This window comes from Rousettus aegyptiacus, unplaced genomic scaffold, assembly GCF_014176215.1.
Source record: "Rousettus aegyptiacus isolate mRouAeg1 unplaced genomic scaffold, mRouAeg1.p scaffold_m13_p_12, whole genome shotgun sequence".
Taxonomy (NCBI): Eukaryota; Metazoa; Chordata; class Mammalia; order Chiroptera; family Pteropodidae; genus Rousettus; species Rousettus aegyptiacus.
In genome coordinates this window covers 53,079,674-53,096,927 of record NW_023416287.1, presented here as the reverse complement: position 1 = coordinate 53,096,927, position 17,254 = coordinate 53,079,674, and the positions used below count along the sequence as shown (strand labels likewise).

General features: G+C 38.0%; 1 protein-coding gene across 23 annotated transcripts in view; it reads right to left on the bottom strand.

The window, feature by feature from the left end:
* Positions 1 to 9,104: 9,104 nt before the first annotated feature.
* DLGAP1 (DLG associated protein 1) overlaps positions 9,105 to 17,254 on the bottom strand; it is a 782,830-nt gene continuing 774,680 nt past the window's right edge. For all 23 annotated transcript variants that reach the window (XM_036229039.1, XM_036229053.1, XM_036229052.1 and 20 more), the window contains 2 exons: positions 13,762 to 13,914; positions 9,105 to 10,957 (listed from right to left, as the gene is read on the bottom strand). In XM_036229039.1, the coding sequence (XP_036084932.1) occupies positions 10,748 to 10,957; positions 13,762 to 13,914 (363 nt within the window). In that variant the 3' untranslated portion in view covers positions 9,105 to 10,747. The remainder of the gene's footprint in view (positions 10,958 to 13,761; positions 13,915 to 17,254) is intronic.

Genomic DNA, 17,254 nt, shown 5'->3' with positions numbered 1-17,254 from the left:
CAGACTGCATGAAGACAAGCTTTAAAAAATGCTGACCACTTTGGGGATGGGGCAGGGGGACAACCAAAATGGCGTAGGTGATAGAGGCTCTGTCCATCTCTCTGGCGACCAAATCGAAGTTGTGAGGGAAACAAGGAGCAGCAGCAAGGAAAAATTGCCTGGGATCTAGATGAATAAGCTATACAACTAGGGAGAAATCTAAGAAAGCACCCTGCAATGGCAGAAGGTAGGACGGGGTGAGGACAAGGGGCAACCTGATCTTGAGTGGCCGAGTGAGATGGAGGCTGTGGCAGCGGCAGGCGCCTCTTAAAGGGCCCGCATCCACAAGTGGATTTTTGTGGGACAAATCTGCTCACTCTGAGCACCAGCACCCATTCGGCTGCGTGCAGGGAGAACCAGAGACTTACAGGGAGACATAGTTGGAGCGAAGGTCGAAGTGAGACTTGCTCTGTATAGAAGTGCTGGCGGTATCCATTGCTCCCTGTTGAGCCCTCCCCTCTCCGAGTGTGCTGGATACAGTGCTGTCATTGCTGTGAGGTCATCAGACTGGATAACAGTTCACTCTGCCCAGAGGAGTCTGTCCCTGAAATCCCACCTCCTCCAACTTGCAGCCCCACCCAAACCACATCCAGGTGTATCCTCAGCGAGTCAGGTGCTCCTTGCTGAGCAGCACCTAGAATCACACTGGAGGCAGCTGGCCTCAGTCTCTGGTGTTGCCTTTTGAGGCAACTATAAGCACATCATCTGTGGATTGCTTGCTGAATCTTAACAGGTGGCCCTGGAGGAGCAGAAGCTTGAGCTGAATTTGGCCTGTAGCTGAACCCCTCTCAAGGCTGTGCCACTGAAACATACTTCACAAAACCACGCTAATAAGACCAGAGGACTTAGGAGCTTTGCTTAGTACATAGAAACAGACACAGAAAGGCAGCCAAAATGGGAAGACAAAGAAGCAGAAACCATATGAGAGAACAGAACAGAGATCCAGATATAATGGAGTCAAGTAATCTAACAGATGCAGAGTTTGAAACACTGGTTATAAAGATGCTCAATGAACTTTTGGTTAAATTCAGTGAGAACTTCAACAAAGAGATAAGAAACATAAAGATAGAAATGGAAATTATAAAAGGGAACCAGTCTGAAATGAAGAACACACTATCTGAGATGAGAAGTATATTAAATGGAATAAATAAAGGAATAAACAGAGTAAATAATGAAAAGGATCAAATGCCCTATCTAAAGGATGAGAAAGCCAAGCACACTCAATCGAAATGGCAAGAGAGAAGATGCCAAGACTATAAAAATAATTTAAGGAGCATATAGGACAATATTAAGGGTCCAAATATCCATCTGATTAGTGTAACTGAAGAAAATCAAGATGCTGAACAGCTGTTTGAAGAAATGATGATGGAAAACTTCCCTACCTGGTGAAGGAAATGGACAAAAACCCCAGGAAGCTCAGAGAATTCCAAAAATCAGAAATCCAAAGAGGCCCACACCAAGACACATTATAATTAAAATGACAAAGGTTAAATACAAAGAGAGAGTATTAAAAGTAGCAAGAGAAAAACGGATAGTTACTTATAAGGGAAAACCCGTAAGACTGGCAGCCGATTTCTCAAAAGCAACTATGCAGGACAGAAGGGCTTGGCAAAAAATTACATTCCTATCAACAAGTATCTCAAATGGAAAAGAATTAAGTGCTCCAACTAAAAGAGTGAATGAATAGAAAGGAAAACAAGACCCCTACATGTTGCCTATAAGAAACTCACTTCAGATTAAAAGACACAGACTAAAGAGAAGGAGATGGAAAAACATATTGCTTTGATGGATCTAGAAGGTATTTAAGTCAGACAGAGAAAGATAAACACTATATGATTTCACTTACATGCAAAATCTAAGGAATAAAAAGAACACACTAATCAAAAACAGACTTACAAATATAGTGGACAATTTGGTGACAGACAGAGGGGAAGGAGATTTGAAGGTCTGGGAGAATGGGGTGAAGGGTTAAAGAAGTACAAATTAGCAGCTGATAGATAGACATGGGAATGGGGAATATGGCATAGGGAATGCAATTAGAATGAATACGTTGGCTAGGTGGAGGGTCAGGAAAGGAAGGGAGCAACTGGGGGGGGCGTTTTACGAACTATATAGATGTTTAACAAATGTACTGTATACTCGAAACTAATTTTTTAAAAAATGCTGACCACTTTGCCCTGGCTATCAGGAAGCCTAGAAATAAATTTAGTAGTCATTTGCCATAACTCAGGACCCTGATGGTCTGGGAGCTTAATGAAGTTATATATCTACTAATTTTCTTTTTCTTTTCTTTGTTTTATTTATAAAATTGTTCAATGTTTTGTGTTTTAATTCTGTAAATCATCTTAAAGCCTTTTTAGAGGGGGAGTTTCACTTTAAAAAACAATAAGAAAACAAAAACCTCCCATGTGTAGGAGTTGGTGTCATGTGGTATAGACCTATAAATCATCAAAGTGGTTACACTCTGCTCCCAGTCTTGGCTTGGACCCCATAGAGAGTCTAGACTCCACCCCTTAGGAGCTGCTTCTTAGGCATTCCTCCAAGGTGTATGACATAGACTCAATTTCTGGATGAGTTCATACCCTAAGGCTGACATGTGCATACTTCTTACTTAGTTCTGGCATCTTCGTTCTGGGACTTAAATAAAACCACCTCCACACTTCTGGAGACCTTTCTTTTTCTTCCTTGTCAAAAGCCAACTAGAAGATGCCTGGGTTTCTTTTCGTTGTGTTTTTAAGCATAGCTCTGAATTTACATTATGAATGCCTTGTTTCCTGGTTTGCAAAACTCATATATGTTTGGTGAGGTGGAAATCAAGGTAACCTTTTTTTGGAAAGTCGATTGGCAATATTTAAAAGCAAAAGAGCATGTCCTTTTGTCTAGGAACATAACCTAAAGATACCCTTCCACATGTACTAAAGATACATTCTGGAACAATTTTCACTATTCATTTGTTCACAATTTCGTTTGTCATAACAGTTGTCGGAAACAGCCTAAATGCCATCTACAGGGGGACTAAATGAATGTATTATGGTTTATCCATAAATTGGAATGCTATGGAACCACTAAAAAGAATAGGTGGACCATAATGTCCTGAAATAAAAAAATACATTAGTAAATTTTAAAATGGTGAGAAAAATGACAGATAAATTGCTTTGTCTTACACAAATCACGCACATATGGATCTAGAGTTAAAATGGATTAAAATACTAGCTCTGTCACTTATGCACACCTGAGGGATGCTACTTAATCACTCTGTAATTTATTTGTGGTAACTATCTCATAAGGTTACTGTGAGGATTAAGTTATAGAATGCATACAAAATAGTACAGCCAGGGCCCAAGGTACTTTCTCAGTAAATGTAAATGTGTAATAATAATAATAATAATAATGATAATGATGGCGATGATATTGAACAGTTGAGTGTTTACATGTTCCGGGCAGTGTTTTAAGAGTTTTGCATATATTAATTCATTTAATCCTTAGAACAACTCTATGAGATAAGTATTATTTTTATCCTAATTGTACAATAGGTAAACTGAGGCATGGGATTGTTAACTAACTTTCCCCCAAACACACAACTAGTAAATGGTAGAGCTAGGATTGAAACGCAGGCAGTCTGACTCCATAACCTGAGCTCTTCTGCACTTATAGAGTGGCCCTGCCCCTGCTGGGCAGACAGGCCCACTCATGGTACAATTTTGAGGCTAATGAGAGGGTCAGTCCAGTTGTAAGAGAAATGCTGGGAATATTTGTAATTGTCTTATAAGCATATGACAATGCTTTCCTGCCCAACCCCAAGTCAGAATATTACAATCAAAATGATATGTGAGTGTTTAAACTGAAGTATGTGGGGACTTTTCTCTTTGCCTTTGTTTAATCCCTCTGCTTGTGGATCTGGAATCACTGACAGAAATCCTGGGGAGTCATTACTTCACTTTGGGCCAAAGCCAACAGGGATAATGGGGGTATGTGGTGTATGTATGTATGTGTGTGTGTTACCTGTCTTTTCAATGTCTATTATCTAATAAACAAATTTAAATACTAATAGCCATGGAGGACTTTCCCTCTTTCAAGAGGATCATTTGAGTGACACAGTTCTGTCAGAATGACTTCTCCCAGGCAGTGCACCAAGTTTCTCAGGGCGATCAACACCTTGTATTTTCTTTGGGTAATCATTTCCTTAATATTTAACCTAGGTTCTCTCAGTTGAATATTTAACCCAATTCTAATGCATTGCCTTTGCTAGAAGAATAGTTGGTCCTTGGTCTCCTCATAACCTGTCTTAAAATGATGTGCCCTTGAGAACAGTCACATGATGAGTCAGCCACTGACAGATCCTGAACAGTCTGATGCCAAAGTATCTGAGGTCCACATTAGTATGGTGTTTTAGTTCCTTTGTCTTCAGAATTACTCAGACTTCTCTGAATAATTATTCCCCACTTCACTACTAGTTACAAAGTGCTTAACACTCACACTTGCATTCAGTTTGGAAATCCCCATTTTCCTGTGCTAACATCTCTCCACTGTTCCAAGTTTTCACTCTTTGTATGATTTCATTTTGAACAACCTGCTGCTCAAAGAAGCCTTGGTGTTTCAACTCAAGACTGAACATGAAGACACCGGTATCTTGGAAAGAATCTTTCTTCAATCATCCCAGACTCGTTACCTCGCTTGACTAATATAAGAAAAAATTCAGGAGCCCTCGGATTGCTCCTTCACATTTGTCAAGCTCAACCTTGGAAGTGCCAAGTTCACAAAGACCTCCTAGGTACAGTTTCTACCAGGGACCAGGCTGCATAAAAGAGTGAAGGTTAACTGTTATCAATAAAAGCAGTGAAGGTAGACACATTTTCTTCCCTGAGAAAGCTGGGGGAGGGGAAGCTTTTGGTGAATGTGTTTAATTAAATGAAACTAGAAAGGAATCTAAGAGTAAATTATTTAACCTATCTCCTTACCTTTTTTCAAGTTCTGTCTTTGAGTTCTGCTTCTTCTCACACTTGAGAATATAGACAGACATTGTATTGGCTGAGGTGACAAAATACATTAGGTCTTATTCTAGAAAGGAAATGATGTTATTGTTGGGATTTTAAAAACTGTCGCTGACAAAAGTAAATATTTTCTATAGTAAGAGGTTATTTTTTAAAACCAAAAACCCTTTAAAATGGACCCTTTTTCAGTTAGTAGAATATTTTTATTTTGTTTTGGAGAGATGTTTCCTTGGATACATTTTAGTGGCCATCCACAGTATTATCTAAGTCCTTAGATGTTTCTCCTCACTTTTTATAATTGAAACTGATGGTAGACATTAAACTTGAATGCCCTAGAAATAAGAAAGCAATCATCAACTTATGATTATGTGTGCAAATCTCAGAATGCTAGACATGCAGGAATATTTTCTGTCTGTAGAGCACTGGCCTTCAGAAGCAGTGAAAGCATTAGGATTTAAGGCTATGAAATGTGTACTTGTTGTTTATAACCTCCCATAGAGTCAATAGGAAGAATGTGTTTCCCTTTGTGTAACAGAAGAGAAACCAGAGGCTCTATTTGCTCCCCCTTCCCAAAGTGAAACGAGGAGTTTTTCTATGGAAGAATCTCTTTATTGAGATCTCAATAGAAACTCTCTCATGATACTGATTTACCTATCGGGTAATCTAGAAAGAGAAAATTAGCATGTGCTTCTTCCAGAAGGCAGTCTAGGAGTGTGAAGAGAAAGAATGGCAGTTTTCACCTGTACTAGTGAAAATGTTTGGTGCAATGAAGAGCCACAGTTCAATCAGCTATGTAGCAGAGCTTGACTTTTGGTATTTATTAAAATGCTTTCTCATTTTCAGTCATTTTTCTGTAAATTGAGGCTTGTGCTCATTTATATAGAAAACATTGAAATAATGAATTGGCTGGCTAAATAGAGATCCAGGAGTCAGGAATCCCACCAGGCTTCTCATTCCTGTGATTATCTAATGATGGCTCCCTGGGCCAGCAGAAATAAGCCCTGAGGAAAGCATATGGACCAGGAAGCAGCATGCTATTTCCTCTCTCAGCATCAGGGGAGATAGTGAGTGATTTACAGAGGAATTTATGACCTATTCTGTAAACTTAAGCTAGTAAGTGAGATAGAACCCTGAGATGGTTTTCAGACAGGACCACTAGTTTCTGTTTGCAAAAAGGAGTTGATTTGACCTCGATTTAGCAGCTGAAAGTCAAACAGCCTATTGAGAAACCCCAAGGTAAATTTTGGCACCCTTTAGTATACCTATCAATGGCATTCAAGAATGAACACATTGAGACACTATAATTTTTAAATGTCATTTATTTAAACCAAAATCAATTGAAATTTTCAAGGGAATGGATTTCAAAGCTATAAAAAGAAATTCATGTTCAGAGCAAACAATTTTGTTCAATTTCTATCAAAAACGAAATTACATTTTTGGGGGCAGTGGACCTTGTAACGTGGGAAATTGCTTCAGTGAAATTCAAATTTCTATACGCAAAAACTAACTCATTTTGTTTGGGGATTTGCTGAAATGTTTAAGAAGCCCTGGCAAAATATAAGAATTAATTTGTTAAAAGGCAGGAAGTGTAATCACAGTGCAGACTCTGGGAATAGTCAGTGCATGGACCAAAGTAATGAGATCTTTGCAACCTCACTGGGATCCAGTCACTTGATCATTCTTCTTTTGAAGCAGTTTCAAAAGTACATTGTGTTATTTTGGTGACTGCTACAGCTCTTGCTTATGTATAAAAATCAGAAGTAGCTTATCTGCTTAACTATTTTCAACTTTGCTGCAGAGAGATGGATGGGTTTACCCAAGGACTAGGTAGGGAGGAAGCACTGCGAACACAAGTTTTTTTGGAGTTGCATTTTCAGATAATTGCAAGTTTACTTCATAAAACATTTTAATTTACTTTTTTTTTGGTAAGTCTATTTTTGTGTATATGACCTAAAGTTTACAGATATGACCTAGATGACACACAGACAACAGTGGTAAATAATTACTAGTTTTAAATGTGAGAAGAATGATAGAGACCCTACTGAAGAAGAAATTGAATGAAGGTTTGAATTTGGAACTGAAATCTGTCATTTAATAATTGCGTCACACTGGGCAAGTCACTAAACCTCAAAGAGCACAGTTTTTCATTACTGCAAGGCTGAAATAAAAACCACAGAGCATCGTTCTGATTTTCCCTACACTGGAGAACTGTGTAGGAAATAAAATTGATGAAATATTTGCAAAGAAATTCAGGTGGATATAATATATACAGATTTGCACAAGTTTGAGAAGCTAACTTCTTTCATAAAATATACAGCTCCTGACCTGAAACTTTCCTGTTTGCAATCATCACAGTAAAATTACTTTTAGTCTTTGGTATTTAAGTCCCTTAACCTAGAATAAAAGGCCTACCTATCGCTCAGTAGTTACTAGCATATATGTTGTTACAATGAAAGTTAGAATGTTTAATTATTCTTCCAAAAGACAATTACTTATATTTTAGAAGAAAGCAGGACTCTGTAGTGAAAACACACAGACCTAAAAGCAGTGCATTAATTATTTTATTAATTTCTTCTTTTTACATTATGGGAAACATTCATCTATATACATTTTTTTGTCCACACACAATCTAAGTAAATAAGCCTATGAAATTCCAATTCATAAAGCCATAAAAATGTTCCCCACCCCTCCATCTGAAGGCTTTCAAATGAATCTTTTTTTCCAAACCAAAATAATTTTTAAAAATTACATTTGGGAATTCAGATATGCTAGTGATTTACATTCCAGTTATTTAAAATAGCATCTAGACATGTTTTAAAAAAGAAATGGTAAATTCACAAGGATAAGGCTTAAATTAAAGTGGTAATGCACAGTAAAACATTAAGGAAACATCTATAAATAACAGAAATATATTACAAATAAATTAGTTCTATTTACCATTTCAAATATTAAAAATCTTTAATCCATTTCTTCATCTCTCTTTACAAAAAGGTTATGTGAATTGTATGGAAACATCTGCAAAAAATATAATAAATACTTAATTTCTTTGAACGTTTTTTTGATGTGGGAGACAAACTTCTTTTGTAATCCCCCCTCCCCAAGAAAATGCCCAAACATCTTTATACCAAAGTTAAACAAAATAAGTAATTTTTTAGGGTACATACATTTTCCATTATGAACTAAAAAACATTTCTACAAATTACATCAAAAAGAATATAACAAAGTTATGCTCATGAATGTCAGTTAAAGGGGGCAAGTGGTTAACAAGCAGCTTTATGTGGGGTCATGTTTTAACATCAATAATTAGCTTTTTATAAAGTGTTTGTACAATTTATGTTTTTAAGGAAAGCAAAGGTCATGATGCCTGTGGGCATTTAGCTAAAAGATTTAAAATTCTTACCAAAAATAGCTTATGAATATACAAATACCATTCACGTAGACAAGATAAATAGGCCTTCTCTTGTCTCTCTTCAGTTAAAATATCCTGGGCTTAATCAGTTTCCAAAGAAAATGTAGGATGATCTTGAATCGTATTAGAAACCTATTTCTTAATCCAAATCTTATCTCTACCTCAGGGCACAGAGCTGTAGTTGGGAACATGGGTCTTCAAATGGATGCCGCTTCCTTTAGATTAATCTGTGAGTTCCAAGTCATTTGCAGGATTGAATGTGACCATAGGCTACCCAAGGCGGCAGTTGGCCTTACTTGATGCAAATTTTGTGTGACCTTCCATTGCAGCTACAAAGTAAAGAAAAAGTGTATTCTGTTTAAAACGAGCAAATACTTGAAGCTCAAAATCTCTGTATGCTCCAATTTTACAAAGCACTCAAGGTGCTTTGTTCATCCTAGTTAAAAGTTTGTTTTTAAATAAGTTAGTAGCCCTTTTCTTGTAAACCACAACAGTAAACATTTGTGCCCTGTTTATAAAGATAGCTCAAAGCCTCAATGGCTCTGAGAGGTAGCGAATTCTCTGGTGGTTTTAGAATATGTCCATGAAAATAGTTGTTGCCAGAACCCATCATGTCTCTTAATTTCATAAATAAAATTAAACTAGCACCTGGCTATGAGAGTGTATTTTTTTTTTTTAAATAGCTTCTCTGGTGCAAGCATATTTGATGTGTTTTTAAAAGTCTTTCAATTTTCAATGATAAATTCTAATGCTTTAGGGTGGGAGCTGGACATAAAATGTCAGTAATACTTTAAGATCACCACATTCTAAATGTTTAAACTGTTACGAGTAAGGGCATTTAAAGATACCTTCAGCTAGATACAAAGTGCATACTGCCCATCCCTCATGACTAAAAGTGTAAATCAACATTCTCTGCCAAAAGCCTGGGTTTCTTTTAGTGATTGTGAGTCATGACTTACTCCCTCTCCTCGTGTTTGCTGACCGTTGTAGGTCAAATTTCTTCTCTCACTACCTGAGACCTCCAGATGAGTGGCAGTTCTTTGAAATGAGGCAGCATGTCTGTTGGAGTAGAAAATTTACTTTATTGGTTTGACATAGGTCAAAATCCTTATGCTGGGGTATGATAGGACTCTGAGTAGTAGTGAGAGAAGACTACAGGAGAAAATATGTCTGCAATATGAGCTACTAGGTTAAAAGAGATGGATGTGTAGCATTCAAAGGAATGATAGGAAAATCCAAACTTTTCTCTGAATACAGCCTGGCTGCCATTACAGCACTTCATAAGCAGATGTATACTTATATATGTGTAATTAGGTAGGACCCCCAGGACGGACACTAACAAATTAATAGAACCAACATTTTGCCTTTTTAACACCCCACCACCACAACAACAATATAATACACACAGTATAATAAAAGTTGATAAGACATTTCAGGTCTAAATTTTCTTAATAATAGGACAAAAAATAAAATCCCTTATGTAATATTTTAACTCCCAACGCTTCCTTTGCCTTGCCTTGCCTTTCTTCATTTTATTGCCTTTCAGAATAGATTAATTTCCCTGAAAGATCGAATTTACAATCTTCTGCTGATTGAAACATTTGAAGCAGTGATTGATGAAGTAACAGTGAGGCAGTTTGTGCAGCTGTGAGTGGTGCCAGTATCCCCAGCACCTGCAGATTTTGCTTCTCCCTTTCCCATTACACATCCAGGTTCCCTCACCCCCAGCCCAACTTTGTCCTCTCTTGATTTGTCACTCATTGATTCCGGTGAGATGGCGTGATTTCTGAGGTTGGAAATAAAGTGCTCCAACTGCTTTACAAAATAATAACCGTTTAGGGGAAATAAAGGGAATCGGAGCCCTAGTTTCTTTCACGTGGAAGACGGCTAAGTCCCAAAGGATCACCCGGTATACTGGATTTCTGAACTACCCTATGGTTTTGTATTGCTGAGCTCTAGGGACAGACTAGCTTGAGAGAACTGAGGATGGTGGGTGACCTAAAGGGGCCAATTCTACACAGGTGGGGTCGGGGTTGCCAAGAAAAGAAAGGGTTGGCTATCCGGATGAGGCAAGGTGACGCATCAGTACAGGTGGCGAAGCTCGGCGAAGAACATGGGCAAACTGGTCCGGGCAAAGGGGTTACTGGGGGACGGCTCCTGCAAGATGGACAACTACACCGTGACAGTGGAAGTCACTGGGCTCAGAGACAGATGGGCTCGGAGGGCGGAGTGGGGAGGATAGAGGAGGAGGGGAAGACAGATACTTGGTGGTGACGCCGCGGAATGCCCGCGGCGAGCCCCGGGTACTTCAGAGCCGGGTCTGCGCCTCGGGGATGTAGATCTCGATGCTCTCGGCGCTCTCGGTGGCCGAGTTCTGGCGGACCGACGCGGCGCGCTTGGCGGCCATCAGGCGCTTGCGGGCCTCCTGGCGCTGCGAGCTCTCCAGCGAGCGCTCCCGGATCAGCGGCGCGGGGCCCTTCGCCGGCTTCTTTGGCACTGGAGGAGGGGCCCTTCTCTCCTGATCAAAGCAGAAGGTTCAGGACATTACACAGCTTCTCAGAACAAGCTTGGGAAAAACTTGGGATAGGTCAGTAGTTAGAACACACTTTTTTTTTTTTAACCTAAGGGTGGTCGGTTATGATCTGGGCGCGCGCGCGCGCACACACACACACACACACACACACACACACTATTCTGGCTTGGGTATTCGAAAGATGCAGAAAAAAAAATCAGTAAGCTTAAGGCCAAGGGTAAGGCTGGAGTGCAGAACTAGGTTTCTTCCAAGGGAAGGCTGTGGGTATTTTAAATGAACGGCTGAGCTCCCAGCACATTTACTGTGGTTCTCTCTGGAGCCTCCAGACTCTCCGGGTGCCGGACATGGCAAAGGATGGCAGCGGCAGCGGCAGCATCTTAGAATTCCGCGTCCCCTCTAAGGAGGCAAGGCAGCAAGTGCGAGCTGGGTTCAGAGTTTAAAATCATCACCGCCCCTTCCCCGGGCCCACCCAAACCTAAACAGCCAGATGAGGAAGAAGAGATGACAAGATTGTGTTCTTTAGCTTTGTTGATGCCACAGTGAGTTATACTCATTTGAACATCACACACGAACACACAGCAATATGCTTTCCAGGGTCCCCCTGGAGGGATGACACTGATCATTCCTACACTGAGGCATGGCATCAGTTCCAAAATGGCTCCTGAAACATTCTGCTGGGACGGTCACTTCTTAGGGGACTCAGGATGAATCTGGCCCAGAAGGCAATTCCAATCACAGAGACAGACACTGTGCCATGAAAACAATACAGAACTGAAAGAGTTCATACACCTTAGCAGCAACAAAATATAAAACGGTTACATATTTTTAAATACCACTGTGAAAACAAAAGCCATTCACCACTTAGGCAGAAAAAAAAAAGTGCAGTGGGAAAGAAGGGAATTTAGACCACAAAGGATTTTTAGGAAAAAGATGATACGCTATCAGGCTGTGAAAAGGTCCATGTGAATCTGATGTTTTCATTTTTAAGATACCCTCAATTCTCATAAATGTGCAAAGTGAAATGTCTCATAAATGTGAACGATATCTTAAAATATGGATTCTATGATTCTCCAAAGGGTACTCTTTGTGCCTTAACACTCATGCTCATTATAGCAGTTCCTCCTTACTGGTGTGGGTGACTGTGCCTAGTTAAACTTATTACACTGAAGTTGCCCTCCGGCTGTTTAAGGGGGAGTCTTGTGCAGCCCAAAGGACAGAAAAAGGAAGCACAGAGCGCAAACAGTATTCTACCCACTCTGATTGTGCTTGTTCATTTCTTTCGCCTAAAGTTCATGAGATGATGAAAAGCTCTGATCATAGACAAAGTGTGTAACAATTTAGAAATTAGGTTAACTAATGATTTACTGTGTAAATGTCAATAGATTACATTTACCAATTCTAAGCATCACTCTTTTTGGACATTTTGAATTTTCATTGTTGGGTAACTTGGTTGATATTTTTAAAAGTATGGATATTTAAACTTTCGAGTCATATTTTCCTTTCCTTGTACATTTTACTTTTAAACAATATATATTTTTTAAATCAATGAATGAGAACTTAAATGGATCAGCTCTAGGGACTAAATTGCCAGGATGTCTGTATGTCTGTAGTGTTTTCTTAAAATAAGACTACTTTAAAAGCTTATTTAGCAGACAGTTTTAAAAACATTAAAAAACACTAAATTGAGAGCAAATATTTGGCTTCTCAAGTGAGAGGCCACACATACATCAATGGTACTTTGATGCTTAAAACTGGCACACTCAGGTTGATGGTAACAGGACTGGAGATGAGGGACGGTGATGACAATGTTTCCCTCCTCTCTACTATGCACTGTCCCTTGGGACCGGATTTCTCCTGTGAGCCCACTGACCCCACAAACCCTGATATTATGATGGGCAGCAAAGGAATGGATTGGATTGCTGTTAGCTCTTTGATAGGTGAGACAATAAGGAAAGGGCAGGGCCACCAGCGCTTCAGGGGAATAGCGATGTCTAATTTTTATAGTTGAACCTCTCGGAACTATTTGACCTCACACCATAAGAAAGCAAAGGGGTAAAAAAAGTCATACATAACAGGCCAGCCTAGGGAGCTGGACATTGGGAACTTGCGTGAACCTAGGGGGACCACCATAATCAAATGTGGAAATTGCAGTTTTTAATTAAAGTAAAGGAATTTGAGTCTTTATCTCTAAACTATTGCATGAAGAACCCAGTGAGCAATATTCCCCAAGGCACACCAACCAAAAGTAAAACTATTAAAAAGAAAAAAATCCCAACATCTTTGATTACTGTGAAACTTGATGGCATATATATTTTTTGACTTGAACAACAGTGGTTTCTTTATTACTATATTTATAAAATAATTATCAAAGTTGATTAGTTTTCAGGACTTTCTATTTTTCTCAGAAACACATCCTAGGTGTATAAGGAAGTTGAACTCTTGCTTTATGTAATCATGCACTGACGATGTCATTTATTTTAGTTTAAAAAGCAAAATGGAGGCAGTTCCTTCCAGTGACTAAAATGGTTTAACTTAAAGTTTAATTAACAAAAAAGCCACATTCCCATTTTCCAATTCACAAAGACACGTTTTTCTTTAAAAATATGCCTGAAACATATTACAGATAATATCCCAAATGATTACTATGTAAACATTGTCATTACAATGAAATTAATATATCAGCTCCATTTCACATTGTAAACAGCAAGACTGAATGCAGAAGCCTACTTAGACTGTCCAGTGTTTGTGCAGGTTTTTAAATGAACCATACAAAATCTACATTGTTCTACCTTCTTGTCAAGAGGATCCATCTGTTTCCAATTATTGGCCTTTAACTGATGAAGTTCATCAAATTTCATACTAATATTTTCTATGGACAACTGCAGCATGTCCCAGAACCCTGCCAAATCCTGGGAGGTGGGCCTTGGATGAGCATTAGGGTTCTGTATAAGAGAAAGAAAATATTCATTCTTTAGAGGCAATCCATGACAATAAGCACAGGGCCAAAGTGGCATTTTCAAATATTTCAAATAACATAAAGATGATGAGTTCCTTCTGGTTTTCAGACAGAAGGTAAAAATGAGGCTACGAATGGTAATTTTATTTAAAAAATTCTTTTCAGCTTTACTGAGGTATAATTGATAAATAATAACCATAAGATTTAAAGTGTACAATATGATAATTTGATATACTTAAAGAATTCCTTCATCGAGTTAATTAACACATTCATTACCTCACTTATTTACCATTTTTATACTTTTTGAGTGAGAACATTAAATTCTACTCTCTTAGCAAATTGCAATATAGTGTTATCAACTATAATAAACATGTTATGTAGTAATAAACATATATAATAATAAACATATATAGTAAACATATTAGATCCTCAGACCTTATTCATCTTAAAATTGAAAGTTTGTACCCTTTTATCAACTTCTCCCTATTTCTCCCATCTCTTAGCCCTAAGTAACCACTTTTCTACTATTTCTATGAGCTTGACTTTTTTTTTAGATTCTACTACAAACAATAATTTTATACATGCATCCATTTGAGTCAGCAATTCTCAAATGCCAGAGTTGTAAAACTCTTCTTTTGTAATACAACATCTATTAATATGGTATGGGGGGAAAATCTAAACATTTGAAAATCTCAGAATGTACGCTCTACAACAAGATGCATTTAAAACACCGTATTTAAATGAAAATATCATCTTTGAAAAAAGTTCAGTGTGTTGTTATTAGAGTCAGTATTTGACTCTTTGCTACTCAACTTATTAAGAGAGCAGATATAGAATCTAAAATAAGATTTGTTTTAATACTCACGTTGAGTGGAATACTAGGGTAAACAGATGATGAGTAATAAAGTAATTGAATTTTCAAAGTACTATATGTTTAACAATTAAGATGTTACTAATACAGGAAGTCATTTTATTATATAAGTACTTTAGCAAAATCATTTGGAAATGAATTAGTTTTATATTGGCCATAATGTAATATAGCAAATGTGAGAATACATATCTATAGATGTCTGCAACAATCCCTTTACTAGAAAATATTAAACATTCTTTAGTGTTTAAGGATTGACTTTCTTTGTCTCCATTCACACATTCCTGACAAGTAATAGAAAGTACAGACCACAGATTTATATGATCTAAGATAGAAAACACATAACTTTTGAAGGTGTCATGCTCATTGTTAATCACTACCTATAGTCTAAGTGGCTAAAGCATTCAGGATTAGAGGGTTGGGAGTTTCCATATGTCAGATGTTTACAGCTGGGGCCAATTTTGGTTACCTCTGGGTATTCCAGGCAAATGGATAGACTGTGAAACCTTGTGCCATATGATAACTGAGGCCAGTTTGTACTTTTAAAACCAACTCCTATAAAAAAATGATATCATCAGAATTTTGGAAAGTGCAAGGCTGGTGACCTTTAAAATTACTAGGTTGGAAAGAACTTTTAGCCCTTTGAATGGACTAGCATTATTTCTCTGGCCTCAAAACAAATATAAGTAAAGGTATTTTTTATAAACTTATAGTACTAAAACTATGCATAGTTCTGAAAATCATTGGAAGAAGTCAATTTTAAAGTTTGTAAGTGTTTGGTTAAGTATTAAAATCAGTTCAAATGACACCTGAATTAACAAGAGTTTCTCTATAGCATTTTGACTTAGTAACTTAAAAAAAGTTTCTTAAGGCCAAGGTTCAGAAAAGATAGATCATAGATTTGACAAAGTTCTTCTCAAATAGAGTTTTATGACCTCACAGTATATTTCCTTATTTTATCGATAACCAAAAACTAAATTGCTCTTATTTTGGAGTTCACTAAAATCTTTCAGGTCTCAAGCCCTATTGGTTAAATTGTTTCAGTGCGCCAATGCATGAAATAATAGCTCGATAGAGAAAGAGAGTGTTTAACTCCATATTATGGGCAATTTGTTCCCTCTCCTTCAAGAATCTCTTTGCCCCCACATCAGAAAGGGAATGGATGGAAGGTAGAGAGATAGGCACTAAGCCAATCTGAATTTGTAGGTCATGTGACATTCCATGCCTAAGAGAAAAAATTGCAGCACTTGCTTTAGCCTAAACCAGGCCACTTGAAGGTTAGAGATATGACAAAGAGTGTGGAAAGATGAAGAGGACTGAGTTCCTTGTTTAGTTTTTTTTGTTGTTGTTGTTTTTTGGCAAAGTAACTCTTATCCATTCATTCTATGCCTGGGAGTCTTGTCTGAAATAATATGCAAGTGTTTTCAAGTGTTCTCTTTGGAGTAAGAACTCAAGAAAGGAGGGTTTAGGTCTGGTTTTGACAAATCTTAGTGCCACTTTTATGAGTCTTTGACTTAAGCAATGCCACCACCAGGCCATGCTTTCCACTGCAGAGGAGGTGGAGCTGACTGATCAGCCCCAGGTCCCTTCAAGAGGGTGAGGAATGAAACTCACATTCTGGAGTGCAGGGATTTATAGGGATTGAGGTCAAACAGACTGGGATTTGAATCTTGGCTCTGTTTCTTATCATGAGGCCCTGGCCTAGTTACTTAGCCTCTCTATACCCATTTCCTCTCTGCTCTATAGGGTTGCTATCTGCTATCTGTCACTATCTGCTCTATAAAGTTGTTTAGAGGATTTAATCAGTTCATAAATCTAAACACTCTTAGCATGTGTCTGGCATCTAGTGAGCTCTTGACCTTCCCTTATGGGGCATGGTTTGACCAGCCATCAACGGTTCTCTGCCTACAGTGTAATCCTGCTTCCATCTACCTCTAACTTGCTGCTCATATTTTGCCATCTAAGTTCTTCTAGTGGCAAATAATGTGAGCCCATCAGGAACTAGGAAATGTCAAAAGCTGGCTTTAATGAGGTTAACGCTTCCTAGAAGTCTGCAAATTTTTCAGAACTTTTTGTCTGTAATTTCATCTTCAAAATCTGCATAATGTTTACATTCTATTTCATAATATACATGACCTTTATATAATTCTTTTAAAAGACACATTGTGTGCCCTGTAGCATGTACATATTGGCCTCCACATGTTATCTAGTGGCCAGTACGAGCAGTATGGCTTTATATGAGCTTTCTTACATTTAATGAACAAATAATCATGTTAAGATCTGTGACATATTACCATGTTTACAAATTAGCAGGAATTCTAAACCTGGAATGGAGCAAAAGCTCAATAAAATATTTGTTGAATTCACCTATCAATATGTTTACTATTATATATTTTCTTGTAATCTGGAATAGAATTAGGGTCAGGTAATTTTTGCTGAGGGAGGAAAAAACAAATTA